The sequence below is a fragment of the Gadus morhua genome, chromosome 11 (genome assembly GCF_902167405.1).
Source record: "Gadus morhua chromosome 11, gadMor3.0, whole genome shotgun sequence".
Taxonomy (NCBI): domain Eukaryota; kingdom Metazoa; phylum Chordata; class Actinopteri; order Gadiformes; family Gadidae; genus Gadus; species Gadus morhua.
In genome coordinates, this window is record NC_044058.1 from 11,381,921 (window position 1) to 11,408,710 (window position 26,790).

General features: G+C 44.4%; 2 protein-coding genes across 7 annotated transcripts in view; both read left to right on the top strand.

The window, feature by feature from the left end:
- The first annotated feature begins 734 nt into the window (after positions 1-734).
- rbm8a (RNA binding motif protein 8A) lies at positions 735-4,719 on the top strand. Of its 2 annotated transcripts, none has more exons than XM_030369967.1 (6): positions 735-869; positions 1,598-1,657; positions 1,741-1,821; positions 2,389-2,525; positions 4,037-4,173; positions 4,354-4,719. In XM_030369967.1, the coding sequence occupies exons 1-6, from the start codon at positions 803-805 to the stop codon at positions 4,400-4,402; spliced, it is 531 nt and encodes a 176-aa protein (XP_030225827.1). In that variant the 5' UTR covers positions 735-802; the 3' UTR covers positions 4,403-4,719. The 2 variants fall into 2 exon arrangements, with proteins under 2 accessions (XP_030225827.1, XP_030225828.1); XM_030369968.1 differs by having other exon boundaries at positions 735-863.
- Positions 4,720-4,865: 146 nt separating this feature from the next.
- The window catches only part of otud7b (OTU deubiquitinase 7B), a 34,601-nt gene continuing 12,676 nt past the window's right edge, over positions 4,866-26,790 (top strand). For 3 of the 5 annotated variants that reach the window (XM_030369962.1, XM_030369963.1, XM_030369964.1), the window contains exons 1-6: positions 4,866-5,378; positions 22,451-22,712; positions 23,317-23,490; positions 24,023-24,295; positions 25,400-25,501; positions 26,386-26,513. In XM_030369962.1, the coding sequence (XP_030225822.1) occupies positions 22,628-22,712; positions 23,317-23,490; positions 24,023-24,295; positions 25,400-25,501; positions 26,386-26,513 (762 nt within the window). In that variant the 5' untranslated portion in view covers positions 4,866-5,378; positions 22,451-22,627. The remainder of the gene's footprint in view (positions 5,379-22,450; positions 22,713-23,316; positions 23,491-24,022; positions 24,296-25,399; positions 25,502-26,385; positions 26,514-26,790) is intronic. The other 2 variants (XM_030369965.1, XM_030369966.1) reach the window with 1 other exon arrangement.

Sequence of the window (26,790 nt, forward strand, 5' to 3'; positions counted from 1 at the left end):
TGCTTGATGTCTTTAGTGAGCTGAATTGCTACTTGTCAAAAGGTACATAATTTAACTATATTCTTAAAATAGTTAGGATTGGATATGGAATTGGTGTGCAAACCATTTAGAAGTGCGAAGGCATTAAATATAAATTAATCGGTGAGGGGTGAGGAAAGACTGTCCGAGGCCAACATACACCACAACAGCTTGTGGTCCTACATATATGATAAGTCTATACAATCTATTTTACGGTGAAGAACGGTCCAGATGAACATTAAAATCCTACATGAAAACCGGTATTAGTGTAGCACCGTGTTAAGAAGAAAGCCGTATCGACAAAAAAAAATAAAGTAGTGAAGCGATAGCGCCATCTACTGGCCTTTAACTTTATCCGTAGAAAGGATACTTCTTAAATTATTCTAAGCTTACTTATAACTTCACTTCTTCACAATTTACTTTTCATCTAACGTAAATTACACGCTTGTACTCAACTTAATATCCTTAATATCTTAATATCCACATTTTGCATGAAGACCCATAAAAGAATGAAATGACAGATAGACTTGTTAGATCACAGAGTATAAAGGGAAATTACACGGGCTTTTATATATTCAATTCACGTATGACATACTACAGGTTTGTTTAAATAATTAACACCTCTCTATTATCAATTATCCTAAAAACAAAACAAAAAATACAACATCTTGCGTCTTGAAATACTTAATTTACCGCAACCTGGCAACTCTGATGGAACGTACCTACTCGACGCGAACAGACTCGCACAACACATGCGCGCCAGAGAACAGCATACACAGACATCATGGCGGACGTTTTAGATCTTCACGAAGCAGGAGGCGAAGACTTTCCTATGGATGAGGATGGTGATGGTAACTTTAAGTTAATTTACAGTCGGTTAAATGTGCTGTATATTTATTTCACACGCTGTGAAGCTCTGGCAATTTGGGTTTTGTGTAGAAACCGCTACAGTAGCATCGGGGTGCGTGGTGCTGGGCCTTAGCATGCTAGGTTGCTAATGTGCTAATTCTCCATTCAAACAATTGCTACATTGGAGCTAATGCTTTAGGCATTGCCTGCAGCTCTACCCAGTATTGTATACGCTGTATGTATTCTATAACTGAATGGATAATTACAATATGTTTTGTCTTTGTGTTGATTTGCGTCCATGTAACTAGCCTGGCAATGTGCCAGTGAGCTAGCTATTTACGCTAAATAAATTAGCGTTATTAAAAAAAGTGAGGCGTGCTTGGGTGCCAAGTGGTCAATGTTGCCTGAATTGCAAACCGCTGAAGGTAAATTTAATGGTGCCACTTCAGAACATGTATTATATGTTTCTCCTAGATTTGACTTTTCAAATTCTCAAATGGTACAGCACAACTTGTTTATCCCGAATAGTCTGCAAGCAATGCCCAAATGTATACAACAGCTGGTACAAATAACACATCTGTGGTTTTAATGGAGAGAAAGCCACAGGTATTTAACTGACCCAATTACCCCAATACGCAAAAAAGAGTGTCGGGAATTACAAGAAGCAAATAAACTACAACAATACTTCTCCCGGCCCTATTCTAATGTTTTCTAATGATTCCAACTCCAGAGAGCATCCACAAGTTAAAAGAGAAGGCGAAGAGGAGGAAGGGAAGGGGTTTCGGCTCAGGTGAGTTCTCTGAGTGACCTTGTTTTATAACAAATTTGTGTGGTTTGTGAAATGTATGTAATAACATGAATGTCTATCATTAGCGGATGAAGGCGCTCGTTCCCGAATCAAGGAGGATTATGATACAGTTGAACAGGACGGCGATGAGCCTGGCCCACAACGCTGTAAGTTTAATGTTAAAAGTTGCAATGTATTTGACTTAGTGGTATCTAGCAGTGAGTTTGCAGATCGCATCCAGCTGTATTCCACCCTTAACCCTACATGCCAGCACAGCTGGCGTGTAGGGTTGTAGCCTGTAGTATGCACCTCCAAAATTGTCAAGTAATGAGCTTCCTTGATTTTTTTTTTAAATAGTATTTAGTCTGTGAAATTATAGGTCATAGTTTTTGGCTAATTTAGAAACATGACCTTATATGCAAGTGTCCGTGCTTGAACTGCTCATACGATAAAGACCTGTGCCGTGCTCCTCTGACAAGCATAGAACCTCCACAAGCAAAGTGCTCGTCAACAGCAACGTTGTGGCCTAACGGCGACTATATAAATACCATGGTCGTCTGTGGACTCTCCGCACACTTGACGTCAACCAAACACTGTCCTTTGGATTTGCTTGCTTAGTATGAGCAGCCATTTTAGAATAGTCTGAAAACATATAAGCTGTGCATTTCATTTAAATAAAAGCAGTTGTGTTTCATTAGTGTATCATTCAACTTTTCCTGGTTTCTCCCATGTAGCTGTGGAGGGCTGGATCCTGTTTGTGACTGGAGTTCATGAGGAAGCCACAGAGGAGGACATCCACGACAAGTTTGCAGAATTTGGAGAAATCAAAAACTTGCACCTGAACCTTGACCGAAGAACAGGGTATCTGAAGGTTAGTTGTTAAAAGTTTCTCTCAGACTGTTTAAGAAATGGGCTTCAACATTGTGACAGAATATATGATAAGAAAAGTCTACCAGTTCACCATGTTTACAATTGATTTTGACATGAATATTTACATAGATTTAAGCAGTTCCAAACTTACTTTTTATATGTAGGGTAGCCACCTGCGTTTGTCGAATGTCGCCTTTATGACCTGGTGAATATGATCAATAGGAAATATACATATACACGCACACGCACACAGTCTGTTTAGAATTGTATAGCAACATTGCACAGGAGTATTTGTATGCACTCAGCCCTTCCTAAGTTCACCCGTATTTAAAAGTAGTGTAAATTCCCAACGGATGGAAAGATTGGCTGAGGTACCATTTTATTGAGTAATAGTCTTGGATGTGTCTAACTTCAGTTGGCCCTGTAGGCAGGGCTGGAAATTAAGCTTGCCGGCTTGTTAATTACATTTCCAAGTAATTTCAGGACCGCTTGTCAGTCAACCAAGTGCAGTTAGTAACCGAGAATCAGTGAAACCTTTTCTTAACTGCATTTCACGGAGTCTTGAATAGAAATATGATCAGACTAATGCGGAAAAGTTCACCTTAACAATTGTGCTGGGCATCCGGCATCTCTCCCTATAGATTAGATTCAGGTAGTGCGACTCTGACTCCGAGCAAGTCTGATGCATGAGGAGGAGAGCTTACTCATTTCTACGAGAGCAAAAGCTTGTGTAGAGGCTGTTGCTGTCCATGCATTGCTCTCGGTTCCTTCATCCCCTTCCATTAACCGTAGCGAATCCCTAATAAGTCGTTTGCTTCTAGGCTCTATATCTTGGGCTAGGCTGATGAATGAGGTCTAATTTGTTATTAGCTTGGTAAGTTATGGATTAAAAGGCCAAAGTCCCTTCAACAGATACACAACTGTCACTGTCAGTTTAGGCTATATCCAAATATGTGCATAACTAATTTATATTTGGATTGAAAAGTAAAACTGACCAAATATTTTGTACGGACAAAGTAAAAGCTTTCCCTATCCTATAGTAAAGGTTTTTCTATGCTATGAGTAATTCCGTCTTTTCACCAATGCGAAAATAACATACTATTATAATTGATTCAGTGATTGCTACTCCTGTTCGATCTCAGCGGAATGTTTTAATGCTGGGTATATTCGATCTCAACCACTAGGTGGCAGCCTTGTACTATCTTGGCACAGAAACACCTGCTTGGAACTAGTGTACAATAAAAATACACAGAAATTGCTTCCATTTTATGATTCATATTAAATGTATTATCTATTATCCCGAAAACTTTGTTTGCCCTGGATTTGTATCAAAGCTCGTCTTCATTGGCACATATATTTTCACCTTTTAATATATAAATGGAACTTTTTGTTGACTATTGTCCTTTTTAAATACAGAACAGTTGAATAACCTTTGTGCTTGAAGGCTGCTCTATAAACAGACTATTCTTGAAAGTTGGTGTGTGAGCCCTGCCGTTGCTCTGTCCTTCCCAGGGTTACGCGTTGGTAGAATACGAGACCTACAAGGAAGCACAGGCGGCCATGGAGGGTCTGAACAGCCAGGACCTCATGGGCCAGCCAATCAGCGTGGACTGGGGCTTTGTCAGAGGGCCACCCAAGAACAAGAGGAGGTGAGTGTGTGGCTCTGGGTTTTTCTGTCTCTGCCAAGGTATTACTGCCGGACTAGGATAACCCCCATGTGCTTGATTTTCATGTTTTGTATGTTTTTGCTACTGTCTATTTTATCCAATGATGTATATTATCATACCTTGATTCTTGGCTTTATGGTAAAACTTTCTTTATCTCTACAGGGGTGGCGGACGCAGGCGTAGCCGGAGCCCAGAAAGAAGGCGGCGATGATCTATTTTTCCTGCTTGTAATTGGCCATAGAGACTGTCCACTACGCTTAGTGGCAGTTAACTGGTCATCCACCAACACGATCATAATTTTAAGCGACTATGCGCTTTTATGTTCAAGTATGTCTCTTTATGTAACATTGTGACATGAAAGCTTCCTGCAGAATGGGTTACCATATAGCTTTCCAACCGAACTGCTTAATTTGAAAGTCACCTGTTTTTTTAAACAGTAAAATTTTGGTTATGTAATATGCATTTTATGTCAGTGGAATTTTTTGTTTTTTGTTACTAGCGGTCAAATTAAACTTTTAAAAATAGAAATTGTGCCATTTGCTTTATTTAGCACGCATCATCATCTTGATGACTTCACCCATCAAATAATACTGCCTGTTGTGTAATATCTTTCGGTTCTGCTTATGTAGAACATATCTGAAGTTATGGTTCATATTTATCTTTATATACACTTGTATTTGGGAACATGGATTAGTATTATTCAATAATGCTTAATTTCTATTTGAAAACATTTGCTGACATAAATAGTTTTTCTTTAAATTCTCAGATTTTAAGGTAACAATACGATTTCCTTAAAGGATAAACTTGAGGGAATAATTGCAATGTTGAACTTTGTTTACTCTTCTTTTAAACCGTATGTGTGTATAAAGCTGGACATCGTCGTTCAGATGCGCCATGACCGTCATTGGTCGATCGGAGTGTCAGCGACGTGTGTTCTCTTCAATGATTGGTCAGCGCTTTTAATTGGGCGGGCCCGAGCGCTGTGGTTGACGTTGTTGTTGTTTTAAGTGGCTAAAGAATTACTTTGCCGTTGGTGGTCCGGTGTGGATTTCTAACTCGAGTGGTCATCGTGAAAAGTACAAAAAGTGAATCTCTCATGGACATTGTTACGAAGACTGCATCGAGGAGCTCAGAAGTCCTGGAAAACTATTATAACCGATGAAATGTTATCTGCGAGGCCGCTTAAGGTAAGCAGACAAGGGGCACTCCACTAGCTAATGTTAGCTACTGGCTAGAGGTAGCCGCTCGCTAGCCTGATGCCATGGTCCTGTCTATTTACCTTGTACTATAGTTTGATAGAATATGCATAATTAAACCATTTCACCAATTGTTTATCATGTGAGTGAAAATCTGTTATTTGAGCGAATGCATATTATGTGAATAACGCCGACCAACCCATTCCGTATGATCACATGAGATGTTTATGTAAGTGCTGTGTTTCTTGTAAGGTGTATTTTCGTCTGGAATATACCCGGCTCCTATAGCTTGCTAAAATTCAATTATGTTAGGACAGGGTATGAGCACTGTGGTGAAACTGCAGTTTATACGGCAGAAGAGGTGGGAGTTGCTTGGTTAGCATTGCGTTAGCCTCATGCAACTATTGTTCCAAGTTGCACGTAAAGCAAATGTCTATTGTAAAGTTGCAGAGAGTGAGTGAGTGACTGGGCTTATTACAAGCAGTGCAAGTCCCATTGGTTGTTTGATTCATTGATATAGTCAACCACCGCAATAACCCAGGGAGAGCTTTAGTTTAGGACACGGGGGATCTCAAGGGAGCGGCGCAGAATAATCACAATACGATGCTCCTGCGTAGCCCCTTAGTTATTATGCTTGTGTTAAACAGCACGGAGTTGACAACGTGAGCCACTTCGCGTTTATTGGCAACCCCATGCTGGCAGCAGTTCATAACCTAACGTTGCCCCATCGTAGCAGTCCTTAGTTAATGTTACTTCTTTCAATACTGCGAGTGTTAATCCTAATTTCTAACATCACTTTAACGACAGGGTTGCGTTACGCTCTAGTTTGAATTATTCAGGTCCTGCATTTATGGATTCTTTTGTTTGCTGAAGCACAGAACATACTGTCAACACTGAAGCAGGACAGAGATGGAGGTTTTTCTGCCATCTTTGGTCCAGATGGGCAACCTGTCTGCTGCTTCTGAGCCCCCCTCCCCTATGAATTAATCCACATTTTCCAGTCTTTATTAGACTTTTCACGACGATTAAATACAAATAAATATATTGAGTTGTTGCTTCCTTAGCTAGATTCCAGAATCTGGAACGCTGAAGGGTATGAGAAACTCATTACTGCAGGCGTTGTGGAATTTGCAGAAGGGAGGCGTTGTGCTGTGGTCGGCAAAGAGAACGTCCCCTCCCACCTGTAGTGTGTCCTTTCAGTGACTATGCCGGGTGTTTGAAATGCCAAACACACACGCCCAAATGGTCGCATGGAAGAGAGGCTGCCCAGATTAAGCGTCTTGCACTGTGGGTGACTCGCCTCAACCAACCGACCATTGTTGTTGAAATGGGCAGTGGCTGGTGAGTTTGTCTAACTTGTGGACACTTTGGAACAGTGGCGACTTTGTTATTTCAAGTTTGTTTCTCACACACAGTAGTTTTGAGTGTTCAAATTTGAGTTGTAAAGCAGAATTTGACACTGATGAGCTTCAAGTAAGGTATGCATTCGTGTATCACGCAACCTAATTTCCCTGAACAACCGCTAACATGATACAAAAAACCTGTTCAAGCTAATGACTTCATATGCAGCCGGTAAAAAAACATGTGACAGGCTGTAGGATACATTTTTATGAACTGCTGTATGAACTGGAATAGGAAGGGAATGGTTAAAGGTGTGTGTATCGAGTACCCAGTATTAAAAGGGGTTAAAGGTTGTCGCGAAAAGGGCTTCAGGCTGATGTGATTGGTCACAGCTGAAGGCCTGGCAGCAACTTTCTAGAACTGTATCCTGTGGGCCGAGAGTACAACAGCAGTCAGACTGTTATATTCCTTTCCAGGGTCGAGTCATACAGGTGAGCTGTTGACTTGGATCCACCATTGGTTAAATGTTTTTTTGAAAGGAAGGGTCCATATGACCAACAACCAAGCATCTTTGTGCTTTGGCACTATGGCTGCCATATTGGATCTAAGCTGGCTATCATGCTGCTTCAGCAAGCCGAAGGATATGAAATTTTAAAGTCATCCATTCACTGGGCCGACCCCCAACAGCTGCTAGGTGCGTGTGCGTGTGCGCGCGGGGGGTCCAGTGTCAGTCGTAGAGCCAAGCCCATTAGCAGCCCGGCTATTCCCATAGGTTCCTTGCTGCAAACAGTCATATTAATAAGTAAATAGAGGCTGGCCTCTCCAGGTTAGTAGGACAAACCAACCACTTTTACATGATGTGACGAGTTTGGCTCAAACATGCTGAATGAAAGACTACTCCTGTGTGGTAAACTGTAAAGCACAATATGAACACACACTGCAACTCAAACCTGCAACGTTTCTGATAACATAAGGTTACAATAAGAACACATCTATCGTGAATTCCCATCATCCCGTGTGTCTCTTAGCAACGGGACAGGAAGAGATGTCAGTGTGAGGTAGGAGAAACCAGGCTCTGTCCCTGTACTACTACAGTGAGGTTGCGATCAATAGGTAGCCTGTCTCAGGGAGGGAGAGAGAGAGAGAGAGAGAGAGGCCCGCGCACCCAGACAGCAACTCATAAAAACTCTGCAGCCCCACCCTCCCCAGCCCTGCTGGATGCTTGCCAGCCTTGTGACACAGCAGCGAGCCAGCGCCCAGCGGTGTTTACGTGAGGGTGGAGAGGCCCAGAATCACGGCCTCACCTCCATCACTGCTTGCCTCACCTGCCCTTCAGTGGCTCCACTCGCCAGTCGCCACACGCCTGGTGAGTTAGGTGTACTGTTGGAGGCTGGTCGGTCTTTTTTAGTTTTGAGTGGGCTGTTATAGGCTGGTAGGTCTCTGTTTGAGTTGGGGGGGTACCGTTGTAGGCCGGTAGGGCTCTGTGTAGAGTTAAAGGCTGATTATGGTCCCATGTTCACGCAAACGCAAGGGCGTTACGGACCCCTTACCTCCTTGCAGACCCTCCTCTGCAAGGGCCTGATGTGTGCCTCCCAAAAATGGTATCCTACCGTCGTCGAGGAGACGCAGCAGCTAGGGCTGTGATTGGTCCGCCTACTAAAAGCCTACGCAACCATAGAGGTTCACGACTGTGTCGTAGCGTCTGCGTGATCATTGCGTTGCGTGAACGTGGAAACCATAATCAGCCCTTAAGATGCACTGTTGTTGGCTGGGGGGTCTCTGTGGAGAGTTAGGTGTACTGTTGTTGGCTGGTATAGGTCTGTTTAGAGTTGGGTGGCCAGTTGTAGGGTGGTAGGTCTCTGTGTAGAGTTGGGTGTACTCCTGTGGTACTCGCCAAGTTAGATGTACTGTTGCAGAGTGGTATGTCTGTTGTTGATCTTGGCGAGTTGTGGTATGCTTATTGTTGTCGGCTGGTTGGACTTGGCAAGTTAGGTATGGTGTGTTTCAAGCCTGTGTCACACTCTGTTTGCAGTGCTTTAGACCTGTTGGATAGGTTTGAATATGTGTTATATGTCAGCCTCATACTAGGGTTACTGTGTGAAGTTCTGCTCCATGCATTGATATTTGAATTTAATTGAATACAAGGATAAATGCAGATTTAAATATCTAGTTATGGACCAAGCAATAGCAATGTTTTAGAATTAACAGCTGTTCAAAGATACTTCTATAATTTAGGCATTATATGTAAATTATTAAAGGCTAACTTAAACAACAATTCATTGGATAAGCAGGTAAGAAGTATTGCAGCATAACATATTATGTCCTATTTTCTGGTTTGCATCATTTGCTGATCCATTTATTTCCAAGGCGCTTGTCTTGGAAATCAGCAACCAAAATGTAGAAAACACATTGTATGGAAATTTAATTTGAATATGCAGTGTTTGCTGCCTGACATTGAACACCTCAAGGCAAATAACCTTTGACTTCCATCATACTGGTCCATGTACCCAGCTGGGGAACGAGGGGAACGAGGGAGTGTCGGTGAGAGCTATCCCAGACCAATAACTCGTATGAAACGCGTATGAAACCAAATGCCACTTTCAACAGTAGAGTTGGCATTAAGCGATTCCTGGATTGAATCCTGAACATGAGTCCCAGTCTATCTCCCCAGTGTCTCGATGGCACGAAGGGCCGTAATCCCACACCCTGGCCTGATGAGCAGCCTCTCGCCCCCTGGATGACATCACACGGGGCTTTGACGTATGGCCGCCTCTGGGTGTGCCAAGCCCTGCAGCACATGGAGATTCACATGAGCATTAGCAGAACACCACACTGGGGTCGGCCTTTAGGATTAACCCGTCAGCCAGCTTTGGTTTGAGTTTACACATGTGAGGACGGCTAAGTGCTTGCAACTCGTCGTGCTCTATCTGGAAATCGACCTGTGGCCAATGTCTACTCTTTATGGGACCATCTTTGATTGAATATCACACCTTTTGGTCGTTGCTGTTTTGTATTGGGGATAAATCCTATAAACGACAATGTAATATTGCAGTTTCAATCCATCTATTGAAGCACCATCTTTCAACGTCTTTGTTTAATGGGACTGCATCATCTTCTCTCACATGATCAGCAGCTCGCGGTTTCACTTTCTCTCCAGTTAGAACTTCTCATGATGATATCGCTGCGTTATCTCTGTGGAGACAGCAGCACCTCTACCCAAGCACCCCCACGAACCGCGGAGCCATCGCATTTACATCAGAATGAAACCAATACACCGCCAATGTGTGTTGAGTCCGGGAGGGTAAATTGGGGTGCTAGCTCAAGCAACCTAATTGCAAACCTAAGTTAGGCTACTTTTTAGCGTGATGCTGATGCTGTTGCGGCTCTCAGCTTTGCCAGAGCGTTCACAGTTGCTAGGGAAACCACCTGACGTCGCCGCACGGTGCAGCAGTGTGAACTGCCCAGTTTTTAGAACGTGTTGCTGCAAGGCGAATCTTTGGTCTGAACTGGGCTTTAGGTTTTATTAGGTGAGTGCTGCATGCAGCGCTCAACTATGGTTCTTCATAAGTTTTATTCTAAATTTCTTTCTTTCCTCTTTATTATTCTCTACAAACTTTGGGACCTATCTCCTTGCTAAATTTTTCACCGATAGAGACTCTATTCAAATTTCCAAATGCTCAGAATAGCATGGAATCGCGCCCTTGTTTTCAGATTTCTTACATATTTTATACTTTTTATGATATTCTACTTCTAAATACCATCTTTTTTTTTACATGGGAGTCAATAGGAGGATGGGGGAGCCGTCCTCTGGTACTTCAACTGTTTTAGACGTATCTAAATCAATTTTCAACCGTTTATCTTCGTTCAAACCATTTAACAAATCTACACACTTGTATCTTCAATAATATCCAAACGGAATTTCGATATCATATAAACATTATTCAGAATCACAGTTTTAGCTTCATACCGGCTTCGTTTTCAGTTGGTCGCATTGATTTACGTTGAAGGAGGACGTTCAGCTGTGTTGCCAGATTGGGCCGTTTTTCCCGCCAGATTGGGCTACTTTTGGAGGACGTTCAGGCAGTGTTGCCAGATTAGGGTGTTTTTCCCGCTCGATTAGGCTACTTTTAATCACGCACTGGCTCGCTATTCTCTTAAACACACACACACACACACACACACACACACACACACACACACACACACACACACACACACACACACACACACACACACACAGCAGGGCAATTCTTTACATTTTCTGATGGTGTGCATGTTTACATTGTTTACTCCATTTAGACTTTTGAAATCTTGACAGTATTTGAGTTCCAGAAAACATGTTTTTGAAGCTGTTTGTTGATGCATATCCTGCTTATTAAATTGACAAGTTACCGGACTATGTGCGGAGTGTTACCAAAGGCAAACAGTCATTTTGTTTACCTTGACAGTGGTCATTATTCATCCGTTGCCAATGAATTATCAAAAAATAATTGACCGCCGGAAGTTGTGAAGTGCCCATGCAAGTGAACGGAACGGTGAAAAGACCCGTGTAATAATATATAATATCACGGCCAAAAGCTATGTGCGCCTCGGATGATGATCAGTTGTTCGAGGATAAAAAATAAAATCAGCACCACTTGGCCTATCATTTGTCATTATTGTGCAAAGATTTTTTTATATCAAACTGAAAAAAAAAGATCTTGTAGGCCATCCCTGAAAAACTTGTAAAATGCGATCGACTTTCTACAAACCTTACACGGAACAGTTTGTTCTATTTCTGACTGCTTGTACCCGAACCACTTCCATACAACTGAAGTAGCACCCTTTTTATGAATGAGTTCTTCATCTGTGTTCGTGGACATTTTTATGGTAGGGGAGATCCGGGACGATTGAAACACAGCGATTTCTCGAAAACCACGGAAGGCTTTCACGTCAAATTTCGTCACTACGTTCAGCACGCAAGACTGACCAACCCCGCGAAATTTCGTGTAATGACGTCCCACCGTTCAAATGTTATCCCCCAAACCTGTTTTCGAGAGCGCTATGTAAAATCCTTCCTGCGGTAGTTTTTTTGTAATAAATAGTTGTGTTTTTTGTTTCATGCCATAATAATATGACTGGTTGCATAAAAACAAGAGTAAGGTCAATAGTTTCTTTTTAAAATATGCTGTTTCATTCGTCCCGCATGTGTTTCAAACGTTCCGACTAGGCGGGGCGTTTGAAACAGATGTCGACTTGCATTCAAAGTAAAAAAACAGCTTGATCATCCAACATATATATTCAATTACAGTTGTAACTAAGAGAACACACATGTGAGTTGTTGATCACAAATTATTTGTATACGTAACGTCATCTTTGAAAAAGACGTTTAACTGAAAAGTGTTTCAATCGACCCGGCTCTCCCCTACGTCTGTCGGGGCGCGGTGAATGTGATTGTAGTTGGCTGAGTTTTGCGCGCGTTCTGGAAAGTGAGAGAGGAGGCTACTACGGAGTCCCTTAAAGCAAAACACATCTGAAGAGTCTGGAACTGTTTTTAAATCACGATTTTTCGGTTCAGCCATTTCACAAACCGTAGCAAAGTAAAAATGCAAATTAATCGTTTAAACCGAAAAAACCGCCCAGCCCTACTTCCACAACAAGTAAAGACTTGTAGTGGGGGATATCTCGGCCATGGTTGGGAAGAATTGGGGCAAAGGAACTTTGGCCTTGACTCTCTCAAGTCCATATTCCGCGACATGGAGGAGAACGGGTACTCCCGGAGCTGAGCTGCCGGGCTGCCGCCGAATTCCCCCCGCCGGAGCTGCTCGTCCGCTGATCCACAAAATCGTAGCTATGCTCTGATTGGAGGGGAGTGGGGAAGTGGGAGGTAATATTCAACTGTGCCCACTTCCTACATAGGAGGGGTCGCCGAAACTGACTCGCTCGTTTGGTAACTGTGGACTGTAAACTATTTTCAAAGTTTGTATGCGTGTGGGAGCACCAGAGCCCATAAAAACACCCCCTTATCCCAGGAAAAGTGTTGTTTTCATAAAATGTCCCCTTTAAAAAATATTTTCAACCTCACTTTGCACTACAGCACCCACTGCATTTTCTGAAGGAAATGCATTTTCTAGTTTTCTTTTTTTCTTTCCTCTTTATTATTCTCTACAAAATTTGGGACCTATCTCCTTCCTCCAATTTTCACCTAGAGACTCCATTCAAATGTAAAATGTTAATCTTAGCTTGGAATTGCGTGCTTCTTTTCAGATTTTTTAAATATTTTATACTTTTTAAGATATTATACTTTTAAAATACTATATTTTTTTAGCATGGGAGTCAATGGGAGGACGGCAGAGACGTCCTCCCATTAAGACGTAACTAAATAATATTTTCAACCGTTTATCTTCGTTCAAACCATTTAACAAATCGACACAATTGTATCTTCAATAATATTCAAACTGAATTTTGATATAATTTAAAGTTTCTTCAGAATCACAGTTTTAGTTTCATACCGGCTTTTAACGTTTCTTTGTCTTAAATTATCTGGCTTTATTAGAAAATATTTTCAACCTCACTTTGTACGACAGCACTCACCGCATGTTCTGCAGGAAATGCATTTTCTAGTTCATTATATTATCCCTGCGGTGGAAGGGATTTGTACTTCAGACACAGAAATGTGGCAAAACATGTTGCAGAGAATATACCTCATTGTGCAGTTTTAAATAGTAATCTCAAAATGTTCCTTCCAACATCGGGTGGAAGCTTGGCAGTCTCCGAGACAGACATGGAGATGTGATGGACACAAAGGCTGGACAACGATAAAGAGGCAGCCAGCCCTAGAGGAGTGACTTCTCTAACACTGAGTCTGCACTTTTAGGTTCCAGCATCCCAGAACATACAAAAAACAAAACAGTTGTATCATTTACCAAATAGAATGCTCCGTTTGTGTTGCTATGCTGAGTGTTGGTTAAACACCTGACACGTCACGCAGATGTCGACATGGCATAGCATGACTAGCCAAAGCACAGTATAGGAGTCATTGTTGTCTTCACTGGGTGGCAGCAGGCCTTTCCACATCATTCTGCTTCAGAGGCTTTCAATGAGGCCTGACGCAATTGGGTATGCTGGGACACTCCCTGGGAACAGACCTGGAAACTCTCAGCTCTGCACTACCAAGATGGGCCACTTGTTTTAAAAAATTCAAAATGACAGAATAAGAAACCAAACTAAGTTTTTGAAGTGTTCTTCCGACAATAGCAGTGTGAATTCGCCAGCTGTTGGGAGTTGGTAAATAAATAAGGGCATTATCCATACCTAATGGTGCCTGGTGGCTTGACCCGCCGTGATCTGCTATGGCCTGATGGCACACAGGGCAACCGTTCTCCTATGAAATGTAATGCGTGGACCGGGTGTTTTTGAATGATGGAGTTCCCAGCCAGCATCGCAGAGGGAGAGAGTGAGAGAGAGAGAGAGGCCCAGGAATGCTGTGCATGGATTTCACAGGAACACACCGCACCGAGCGAATCACAGAGCCGAAGGGCAAATGTTCTCTGCTACAGCATGACATCACCTTCAGACACTCTGCTAAATAAACAGTCGCACTCAGGAGCGTTGTCCCTGCCCCTGGCCATTTGAACCCCGTGAACCTGGCCGTTATCGGCACCCTACAGCGAGTGGCAGTGAGAGGCCACAGTACAGTGGTCCACCATGAACCATGAGAATGTCCAACTGCAGCACAAGTGCTGTCCTCGAGGCTCAACGTTTGTGCTGGATTAGTCTCGGACAACTGTGGATGCCGCGGGGTGCCAGTTCACTTACCAAGAAGGAAAATTAGATCAAGCAGGCTGCGTTATAACATGAGGTCACCTGCTTGGTTTGGTCCCTCTTTTTTATTTGATTAAGCCACAATTTGAATGCCAAGTAGGCTATCTCTTACAGAGTTTTGTTGCGTGTTATTTGGGGCATATACTGGCTTGTTTGAATTATCCTACAGTTTTGCTCTTTAAACATATACATCTATCTCTGTGGATAAATGTTTATCTTCCAATCACTTATTTAACGTGAACTCTAACTTGTTTGGTTAAAAACATCTCTACGCAGTACGCACTAACAATCTCAATTCCTTAGATGGGACGAAAAGATTCCAATCTGATTAAATAAACATTCAATCTTGATCCTTTTCCCTGCATGAATAACCTTCTTGGTTCTTGGTGTTTATCCCCGATTGAGCAGAAGTGGGTTGTGTTGTATGGATGTGTTAGTCGAATGGCCAGCCATAGGAATGTGGAGCAGAGAGGGGAAGGGGAAGACGTGGGGGGCGGCCGGCAGATTTTTGAGCGGTGACTGGACCAGCTCCATGGCCACTGGGCCAGTCTGGTCTGGGCTGCGGGAGGGTGGCATGGCTCTGGAATCTCTGACATCATCGTTGTGGGCGTGTTCACGTGAATGTTTGTCTCCATGTGGAACTCGGACACGAATGGCGGTCATGCGTTAAGCTGGGCTGGTAATGTAACCGTGCAATGTTTTGCACTGTAGGTCTGTAAACCATGTGTCAATAGGTCATTGGTATTAGGTCCAATTTTGCTTGGAGTGATAAGGTTTGGTTTTACATTTGGGATAGTTTTCATTAGTCGTTAGAAGCAGATTTTTATATATATATATAATATATATATCTGTTTATTCATCATAGCCGGAACCTCGCCAAGCATAGTTTTCCTGACCAGAAATAATAGTAACGCTTGACCTGTGCAGCTAAATTCCTGCCTAGCTTCTGCTACATCCAAGAAATGTTTAAGAGGTCTTTGATTCACACACTGGAGGAAACTAGTGTTCACTTATAGACTAGTGTTGTTAACATTTGCTGAGCTCGGTTTAAAGGGACTTAACCTCACTGGGTCTCATTGATTTATTTGCAAATGATCCCCCCCCCCCCCCCCCCCTTCCCCCTTCCTGCTACTTCCGTCCATCTGAGGGCTTGGCCAAACTCTAATTTACTCTATTGATTTTCTGGAGGTCGCACTCGCCAACCACAAAAAAAACATTAGCCCCTTACCTCTGAACAGGCCAAACGGGTTTCCCCTGGAGCAGGGAGACCTTGGCGTTACGGTCAAGATAACGTTTACAAGCACAGCAGTATGCAGACTCAAAAGCTTCATCAAGTTCATGTTAATAAATTATACATGATGTATTTGCCAATACATCCCTGACCTATAGATTTCTCTGGTATTTAACCTGACTAAAGCATTGGAGTTGGAAAGTACTCAGTTCATTCTGTTTGTATAAAACCTGACTGAGTCGATTTGATTGAGGGAACCGCATGTTAACTTGTGTAGTCTTTCAAAGCCTCATTGTGTTAGAGTCTAACACCTTATGCGCTGCTCTGATCCTAATGCTCATTGTATGCTAGGGCCTTATGCAACTCTTTCCCCCTTAAAAAAAGCACATTGCATTGAGTTCAGACACGACGCATCCAGCCGGCGGTCCCAGGCATTACTGCAGAAAATGTCAGGCTTGGCTCTCATGTGTTCCAGTGGCGTAGCTGTTGTTTCCATACAGTGTTGAATTATTTCACTGAAGCGTGCTGTGTTTACCCCCAGCTCATTACGTCGCTGTAATAATGAAAGCATTGTCCGGTTCTGCATAAACATGTGGTCTACTAGAACAAAGGCTTTTGTTCCAACTAGCCACCGTCGAATCCCTCTGTCCGATTACTCATATGTCTTGAGCTATGGTTTGCTACACTGTTTTCCCTACATGCATCCAGCAGTTGTGCAGAATCGTTACTGAATTACTAGTGCCATTGCAAACAGTCATGCACCGATGATTATGCTATAGGTTGCATTAGCCCGTGACTAGATAATCAAAGGTACCAAGTCCTACACTGTGATTGTGTAGAACAGACGAAAGAGTACAACAAACTGGTTGGCGGACATGGTGCATGCTTTTATATGAGATATTGTATTATATGAGGCCATTATCGTTGGAACGCTCCAGAAGCCTACTGGAAACAGGGTTCACTTATCAGGTTTATCATTGGTTAATAGGGGTGTGTGTGTGAATTTATGGTGACCGATTTTCTAATAGAAGAATAAGAAATGCAGGCAAAAGCCATCGGTTTCCTGATGGAGGGATTCCAACTAGAGATGTCCGATATTATCGGCCCACCGATATTATCGGCCCGATATTAGCATAAAAATGTAATATCTGTCAATATCGGTATCGGATTTTTTTTGCCTTAAAACCGATTTTTTTTTTTTTTTTTTTTTTTTTTTTTTTTTTTTTATAGCTCAAATAAATGTTTTCAAAATTGTGCAGTACAGTGCACATTGTAATTGACTCATATTTGTGCATTTATTCAATTAAGGTTATTGATTTTTAGTTAAAGAAACATACTGCTATGTTGCACATAGTTGTTCAGGTACAATGTTTTATCATTTGTGAAGTCAAGTTTGCCCTATTTGTTGTGGGCATTGTCAAGATTATCTCAGGGAGAGTGTAATCCAAACTGTTGTCTGAGACCATTAAAAAAATAAAAATAAACATGGCACTTTTCCCTTAAATTAAGTTGAAGTATTTTTCTTATTTTGCACAGACAATGTTAACATTTGGAAAGCCTTGTTGCATTCAAGAATGCATCCAGTGGGGCATCACAATAACATTAAGCATGTTGTGTTAATTCCACAACAGGAGATATGTAATGTTACCTAAATTAGGTTTGAGGAAAAATAACCCAAATATCGACATCGGTATCGGCTGATATCGGAATCGAAAATTTAGAGTTGGACAATATCGGATATCGGCAAAAAAGCCAATATCGGACATCCCTAATTCCAACGCATCCTCCAGTTCTCTTTTCTTCGCCGAGAAATGCAGACTTCTCTATGCATGCACCCAACGTAGGACCTGACCATGGTTGCTCATGGTATAGTCAATGACGCACGACAGTTGGTCAAATGTATGCAGGTATCCGCTGATTGCACGACTGCTCACTGACAGGTCATTATCAGGTATTGGTTTTGGCACCAATCCTAAGTCTCAGTGTCTCTAGCATTACTCCCCGATCAGTGATCTGTTGATTTCTAGATCTGGGAGTCTGCTGCTGTGTTGAGCTGAGTGGCTATCTGCATACATCCAGGAGGCGAGCTGACGGAAAGGCTTGGTGTCCATAGGGACAGCTATGAACACTTTCTCCCCAATCCTTAACCACTCACCTAAGACCTACACCCGAACCAAACGTACCAATTTAAACCTTCCTTAAGCTAATACTTCCACACACTCAACGCTTCAGCAAATATTACCTCCAGGGAAGCCTGCATACTTCCCTTCACCCTGCCGCCAGTCCACACAGAATGCCCTCATCTCCTCCCCCTCCTGCTACTGAGAGGGAGCTGTGAGATTATGTAATGGTCCAGTCGGTGTTGGCTGACCGGTTTCAACCACATCACCACCGCTGAGATCCAGCCAGCTGAAGGGCCGCCATGATGTCACCACACTCGCCTTCTGTTTTCCTTCTCTCTGCCGTTAATCTTATCTCTGGTCTTCGTTCAGTGGTCGTTCAAGTTGTTTACCTTATCCCCCAAGCGATGGCATGCCTGCACGCTGCCCAGCCCTGTCTGTGAACATCCAGAGATAACAGCCCCCGATGTCTGGCACTCAGTCGAGATCCATAGAGACAGCACAGCCCCTTTTCACTTGAAGTCACTTAATGTCAGTGATTCAAAGAAAGAGTTCCTAACTAATGTTACGTGACATGTTATGAAGGTACCGGCGAGTTCATATAAATACTAAGCAATTACTTTACGCCAAAAGAATATTCACAATAATTAATGATCAGAGTAATAAGATTACTTGTTCCTAGTGTCCCATTTCTATTCTATTATCCGATGGGCCTCCAGGAATTCCAGGGCAGGGATGCAGCATCCACCTTCTAACCCACATTACAGTCATACTCTCAAACTCAACACTGGGCGCTGCAGGGCCCAGCCCTGCCTCCGCTGGTGCTTGCTCAGGCCCCCTTATCTCATTACTCATATGATGTTATGAGGGCAGACGGATGTGCCTCACATTAACCATCATCACAGGAAAAGTTTATTTGAGTTGAGCTGAAGAACACTGACACATTTATGGAGCTGGTCACCTTTCTCTCCCCCTGAGCGTTTTTCAACGGAACAAACAGCAGTTTCAGCGCTCTCCCGGAGCTCCTGGGATGACGCCTTCTGTTTTTAAAGCGTGATTTATTGTCCTTAAATCAGTTAAGTTTAAATGGTTTAGCTAGGTTGCCGGTTGCCCTCTGGGCTTTAGGTGATCCCTCTTGTAATGGGGAAAGGGAAAGTTGTGTCCTGGGGTGAAATGGAAGCATAACAAAGCCGCACTAAGGAGCAGTGACACTCGACGACTCCTTCCCCTGCTCCTTACGTTAATGGAAGAATTCTCTACTGCCTATTTTTCCATGAATCGCTACAAGTGGTTAAGTGTAGGTAGGTGTTGCGTTGGTTAAGATGTTTGAGTAAGGTATAAAAAAAAAAAAAAAAAGGAAAGCAATATCAATGAGATGGCTAATGCAGGGGAGAATCTTTCCACTTGAAGACACCCTGGGCTAGTTTACTTTCATCTGGAGTGTACCTGTTTGTCAGTGTTCTGTAAATGTAGGCCACCTCATATTGTGTGACCCAGCATGCGTGCACAGGGAGCCATGACGGAGGGCTTGGGTCGGCGTTTGCAACACCTTCTGCACCGACCGCGTTCTCCGCCATCCCATCTCTGCCGTACCGTGACTGGTCGTCCACTCTTTTTCCTCTCGTCTCGTGTGCTCTGTGCTAGCTCTAGGACGACTGTTTAAAATGCAATGCAAAATGTTATCAACTGAGTATCTCTAGCTTGGTCCATACTTTGGTCCATACCATTTAGACCATCTCATTATCCACCTTGAACCAAACAGTTCTTTGAAGAATTGTGTCCTAGTTGTGACTTGGGAATTAGTGATGAATGGATCAGTTTCTATAAGTCTACACATGTGAAGATAATGTGTGACTGATTAAGCTGCAGTAGAAATGGGATAAAATCTCTTTGGTCTGATTAGTTTATATCTCACCTAGTATACTTTCATGCTAATGCAGAGAAGATATTAAGTTCCCAAGAGAGGTCTGTTGGAAGGACAATGGGCCTGTCCTTTAGGCCGTTATCATATCCTTGACACTTAAACAATCTATTATTTTACATGCAGGTGGCTGTTTTTAATATTTGATGCGACGACTTTGAATCAGATGTTTATTTAACATCATTTATTTAACGTTCTTGAATATGACTGCATGCCTGCCCGGTACAGCAGAGATTCAAAGTTTTAAATGGAGCTCATGCACTTAACTTGCATGGTCATTAATCTTGTTCACCTCGTTTTAGCGCTTGGCTGCCGTACAGAGAGGTGGTGGCAGCTTGGCCTGTGTTCTGCATCATTAGGACACAGACAACACAGAAACGTATCTTTCCCTCCTCAATGTCAGAGCAGCAACGCTGACAATTCCCTCTTAATATGGCCCTGGTGTGTGTGTGTGTGTGTGTGTGTGTGTGTGTGTGTGTGTGTGTGTGTGTGTGTGTGTGTGTGTGTGTGTGTGTGTGTGTGTGTGTGTGTGTGTGTGTGTGTGTGTGTGTGTGTGTGTGTGTGTGTGTGTGTGTGTGCAGTCTAAAGCAGTATAATACTTTGCCCTAAACTGTAGTTTTTCTGTGAAAAAAGATCCTTAGCTCATAGAGCTGTGTATGCGACTTTTGTATATTGCTTTGCTGTATTTATTGACGTCGCAATAACTTTATTGTGACCTTCCAGTCACAATAAAGGTTGGGATGGCAGCATGAACATGAGATTTGCATGCATTGATAATAACGACGCCAATATTTTATCTATAAACCAACAATAGACCAACATAAATAGATATGCCAGATAAAACATATCATGGCATGTCTGTGGTGCACATTAAGGCATTTAACTAAGGGCTTGCATGCATGCCGAGCCCACTTCCATAGCTGGAGTCAGCAGCACGGATGTGCTGGTCACGGGTCCCTCCTCCCTGCCCACCTACTGTGACACCTCGCCAGGGTGCGGTGACCTCCATGCCGGCCCTAATGATCCAGGCCTCACTTCTGGCTCTCGGATCGGCTCAGCTCAACCCACGTGTTGTCAGCAGCTCCTGTTACGTAACGGCCTCCCCTCCTCCCTGTCAGACAAAGGCTCAGCCGGCCAGGACAACAGATCATTGGCCCAGGCCGTCCGTGCTAGCTGCAGGGTCTAACCCCACCACCAAGCCATAGTCGAACCGTCCTCCGATTGGAACACAGGCAGGGAACAGGGTTTCTATGTTTACCTGGCGTGGTCCCCCCTGTATGGGTGGGAAGACGGTGTGTGATGCTAGCTACCAGCCTCCACATCTGGCTAGGAGCTAAGGGGTTGTATCTCGTAAGGACGTCAATGCAGACCTGCCATAATGCTCCTTAATTTGCCTATAATTTTTCTGTGTATCATTTCATATTCAGATGATTCTGGGAAAGGTATTTTTAAAAAAGTGTTGCATTTGCCTTCCTTGGGAACACATTCAAATCCCCAATCTGAGTCAGATGTCCAGCAGTCTTTATTTACAGGTACATTATGTGCTGACAGTGATAACATGACATCCTCCTGGTTTGCATTGCTGTGTTAGGACACACTGTTCATGCTCTCTTCACGTCGTTCCCTCAAGACAATTAGAGCATTTTCACAACATATCCAGCTGTCGTAATGTGGAGCTACAATTCCAACTCAAACAGCATAATAGGATGGGAAGTAAGCATAGAAGGGGCGTGAGTGGATAATTAAGGATTTGCCAAAACCGAGCACCAACCACTTCCTTTCCAAGTAATACAAGCCCCACTGCTGTGATAATGGGTCATTGATTGGTTCGATTAATGTCCACCCACTCAGACTAATTGGCCCCATAATTAACAAACACCTTAATGGAAGTAGCTTACATTTAAAACTGAATTAAATGAGTCATGAAGTGAATTGTGACCATTGCTATCTGCTCTCCTCTTCTCCGCGTTGGCCCAATAGCACTAACGCACAATACCATGAAATAAGTGTAGTCAGCTGTAAAGAGAGAGGAGGGGGAGGTGCGGAGGAGAGAGTGAGTCATGGTAAACTTAGCGAGAGGAATCTAAAACGAAGCACGAGCCACCACGGAGATGAATTGTCCTTGTGGTGAATAGCTGACCACAAGCATCCTTTAGCATCACTATGACTATGTAATGGAGTCATTTATCATCTTAAGATTGAGGGGGTGGGGTGGCTGTTACGTATTTCCACTTTATGTAATATTTGCAACTGCGGTTAATGTTCCAGTCAAAGAAATTGGAGTTATTCACGCCTTTTAACTCTTACAATGTAACACAATTTGACCATTACCTGCTAACTGGATGATTGAGTACCAGCAGAGCACAATATCATCATTACCAAACTTTATTCAGCATGACTTCTAGCAAATGCAATAGAAATACATATAGCTGTGTTTATGTCCACACTGTGTCGTGACCGCTTAAGGTCAAAGAGTCCAAAGGTCAGTTCGAGCAGAGCAAAAGGCCTGTGCCCCCCACCCAGGCCCTTTGCTTTACAATGATGTCAGGTGTGGCGGGCGGCTGGGCTTGTTTTCACCTCAACCTGTGTCATCTCTGGTCTTTGAACCGGTACCGACTGATTCTGACGCCATTGTTCTCTTTTCCAGGTGTGACTGGCAGCGTAGCGTGGAGTAGAGAGCGGCTCCTCCCCCTCCTCCTCCTCCTCCCACCACCTCCCTGGCTGCGGTGGCCAGGACTGTTATCAGTGAACAGTTAGTCTGTCTAGTTGGGTTTAGTTTCCTCCGCTCCGATGCTCCCCCATCGCCCTGTCACTTCATGATCACATGACCGTGGATATGGACACAGTCCTGTCCGAATTTGTGCGTTCGACTGGAGCCGAACCGGGACTGGCAAGGGATCTTCTGGAGGGTACGTACCCCCGCAAAGCATGATGGGAAATTCTGACACTGCAATATTTACAGGAATGTATTTTTTATGCAATAGTATTTTTCTGTGTTCAAAGTTGGTCACAGTAAATAGTATGCTTATAAGTCATACAAGATATACCTAACTTATATAATAATGGTATATCAATAGTTCCACTAAAAAAGCTTTCTGTGACACCCTTGTTTCCTTGAAGTCAGTTCAAGTGTATGGGGGGGGGGGGGGGGGGGCATCCAGCTAAATGGTAGTTTACCCCCTTTGGCACCATTCTGCCGGTAAGTAAATGATACACTAACAGACGGTATACAACACATGCACACACATACACCAAATACTCAGCTCTCTTGTTACCTAGCAACAGCATAAGCTCCATATGGCTCCACGAGGGAACTGTAACGTACTGCGACGCCTCGGCAGCACGCAGGAGCCTGCTCCCGATCCTGATGTTCACCCACGCAGCGGAACGCACCGGTGGCCTTTACATCCACACACCGAGCCGGCGTGCGGCCGCGTCGTGACGCGCCGTAACTCCCACGCAACGTTGTGGCGCCAGCCGTTCCCCCGTCTTAACCGACCTCCGCCCCCACAGGTAAGAACTGGGACATCACGGCGGCCCTCAGCGACTTCGAGCAGCTGAGACAGGTGCACGCCGGCAACCTGCCGTACTCCTTCGGCGAGGACAGGAAGTACCCGCCCCCGGCGGAGAAGGACATGGCCCGGGTGGGGCGGCCCCTGCTGCAGCGGCAGGAGGAAGTGGTGCAAGGTGAAGCCCCCCCCAGCCGTCCTGTCATGTGTGTGGTTCATAAACATGTTAGGAATAGCAACACTTCTAGATGCAAGTGGGAGGCGGTGTCGTTGCCAAAGAAAATATGAAAGTGTGAAGCGTGTGTGGTGTGAAAAAGGTAGTATTCAAGTCATACTGACATTTACTTATCAAAAGAATCAGTTCCTTCGGGGGTTTCACTGCTTAAATCTTGTTTGACTGGTAATGTCTACGTGAGGATGAGGAGCTGGGAGGGATGGAACATGCCCAGAAAGGCCTGGTTATGACCTGTTTTATACTGCGTTTATGACGCTATCTGAAATCTTTATTCAGGCTTTTTTTAGACTAGGTAAATAAAATGATAAATGTGTGTCCAAAGGATTACATGCCATGCTGCAGTGAACCAGGGCTACAGTCTAGTGTGCACATAACAGGCTCCATTTCACAACCATTTTTTTTTTGTTTAGTAATAGCTTCTGAACTCAAAGGACAACCACTTAACAGTCATTTTGTTTTGACTAACAAATGACAGCGCCTCCAAGCTCACTGCGGCCATCTTGTCTCGCCGCTCCCCCAGCAGCGACGGAGAAGCGTCTGTCACGCGGCATCTCCCACGCCAGCTCCACCATCGTATCGCTGGCGCGCTCGCACGTGTCCAGCACGGGCGCCACGGCCTGCGACCTGCTGGACATGCCGCTGTGCACCTTCCAGCTGCCCGACCTCACCGTGTACCGCGACGACTTCCGGGGCTTCATCGAGAGGGACCTCATAGAGCAGTCCATGATGGTGGCGCTGGAGCATGCCGGTGAGTGGGCGGGGCCTATCTCTGACCTGAGTAGGCGGGGCCTATCTCTGACCTGAGTAGGCGGGGCCTATCCCCGACCTGAGTGGGCGGGTTCACACCCCCGGAGCGGGCGTGGTTCCAATCCTCGACCAGAAGGAGGTTTACAGACGAAACTGCACGCACATAAACAACGTTGTTATGATGATTCCATAACAAACTCCAGGCCTACATAAACTTGTCATTTCAATTTGATTATTTGTAATCAGCGCCCCCGGATCGGAACACAGACATGGCGTAGTCGCAGTAGAGTGAGACCTAACATTTGAATGAGACATCGACCACATTTCAACAGGAATATTTATGTTATGAAGTCAGATCACAGATATAACCTTTTGCTTATGTTATTTATGTGCTTCTCGGTGACTGTTCTAACCTTTTTAATTTGGATTACGAAACATACTTTACTAAGATGCGGAACCAAGCGATCTAATCATGCGTTACTTTCCCAAGTGCAGTTTGTAATTTGTCACGTTTAATTTTCATGGTGGCATCTCATGCCTCCCGGGAGCCATGATGTGACTGAATTCAGGACATGGGATGTGCTTAATTTAAACAGTAGCCAGCTATCTGTTCAAACCCATCCCAGATGGTGTCCGCCACAACCAACCCGGGATGGGATCTGGCACAACAGAAAAGAGGCCAGACCCGACCTGGGAGTGTCCACACCTGACTCTTAATGTGCCGGGCGTGATCGGATCCCCCAAAGAGTAACCGATACCCAAGACAACATATTGTCTTGGCAACAACATAAGTCAACATATTGGAACATGTCGATCAGATGTCTTTGCGACTGGGGGATAGGCAGGTTGAACTGTTTATGAACCAAGAAGTGAATGAATAATAAGGAAGTTGTCATGCCACACCCACGCTACAGTGGAAGTTCAAATGATGTGGAACGGTGCTGTAATTCATGGAGGGGGAGGCCGTCAGTGGGGATCTCCGCCTGGTGGCCGGTGTTTTTTCCAGCGCGGAAAGTTCACCGCCGGGGAGCCAGGCGCTCGGGTTCAGCCCCTTGTGTTTGTGCTCCAAATAGCCGCCTTGACACTTCCTGCCTCTCCTCCCCAGGTCGTCTCAACTGGTGGACAAGGGTGGGCCCAAACTGCCAGAGTCTGTTACCGTTGGCAACCAGCGGGGATGGGAATTGCCTGCTACACGCCGCCTCTCTGGGTGGGTACCCCAAATGTCCCTGACAAAGCACACACGCACACACGCGCGCGCACACTGCTACAGCAGACGTTCACACTCCATTAACATTCATTATGGGAGCACTATTGTTAGTTCAACGGCTAATTGCAGCTCACGGCGTTAACGGTGCGTATTACACTGGCGTTGCCCGCTGAAGAGCTGTAGAACGGCAAATTAATTGGGCTGTAAGTGATGGCCAGGCAGGGTTCCAAGACCCCTCATCACTCCACTTATGATATACTTCATGACTCATGTACCCTGTATCTCCATCCTGATGTTTTAAAAAAAGAGGCCATCAGCTCGGGGCTGAACAGGCCCAGAAGCACGGTGCATGTGTTCACGGAGAGGCCTCTGTGCTATCAACGGGTATAATAGGACCGCCACATTTGAATGGAACACAGCTGGCGATGTGGCTTTATGAAGCATCTGTTAGGCGGACCTGTTGCCCAGTGCAGTTAGCCAGCGGACAGATGTGTGTGGCGGGATAAGTAGAACCAGACTCTGTCTGCTTCTGATGCTCCAGCCTTGTTCTGCTATCGGCCCTATGCCCTTCAGATGAATAGAATAATACTGGTCATTTAAAAGTGCTAAAGCAATATCTTACCTATTTTGCATATTTGTCTTAATATCCACTCATGCCCAAAATGCGAAATTGGTCTTTACATATACAGGTTCAACTTTTGTAGGCTCAACGCAAGTTAATGGAATTTCCGTAGGCCAATAGTTACACGTAATGGATGGGTTAGGGTTATCTGAGGGTTAGGGTCCATATCTGAATACTTAGGGACTCCGTAGAGAGACGGTCCAGGGAGCCTTCTCCGAGGTGGGAATGAGCCGACCGTCATGCTGCGTTTATCGGGTTGCAGGGATGTGGGGCTTCCACGACCGGGACCTGATGCTCCGGAAGTCCCTGTACACGCTGATGGACCACGGGCTGGAGCGGGAGGCGCTTCGCCGCCGCTGGAGGTGGCAGCAGACGCAGCAGAACAAAGAGGTCAGACCCTAACCCTTTCCAAACATTACGTGTACGAGCACTCGCTGTCCTTCATCATCATCATCATCATCCCCATCACACGTCATCGTCACTGCTTGAGAGCGGGGGTAAATGGGCGTGGAGTCAGCTGAAGCTCTTTACCTGCGCGAACGCCTCGCAATTGTCCTCCTCACACACATTACGGACGAGGTTATTTCGCACAAGTACACCTCGCATGCAGGGCTGACAACTTCAGCCAATGCATTCATTTGTGTCAACAACTCACCGCAAGCGAGGG

Excerpts from the sequence above, each read along its gene's own strand:
- rbm8a (XM_030369967.1), top strand. The coding sequence starts at position 803 with ATGGCGGACGTTTTAGATCTTCACGAAGCAGGAGGCGAAGACTTTCCT. Across the intron at positions 870-1,597 it reads TATGGATGAGGATGGTGATG|AGAGCATCCACAAGTTAAAA; the intron begins GTAACTTTAAGT and ends TTCCAACTCCAG. Across the intron at positions 1,658-1,740 it reads GGGAAGGGGTTTCGGCTCAG|CGGATGAAGGCGCTCGTTCC; the intron begins GTGAGTTCTCTG and ends GTCTATCATTAG.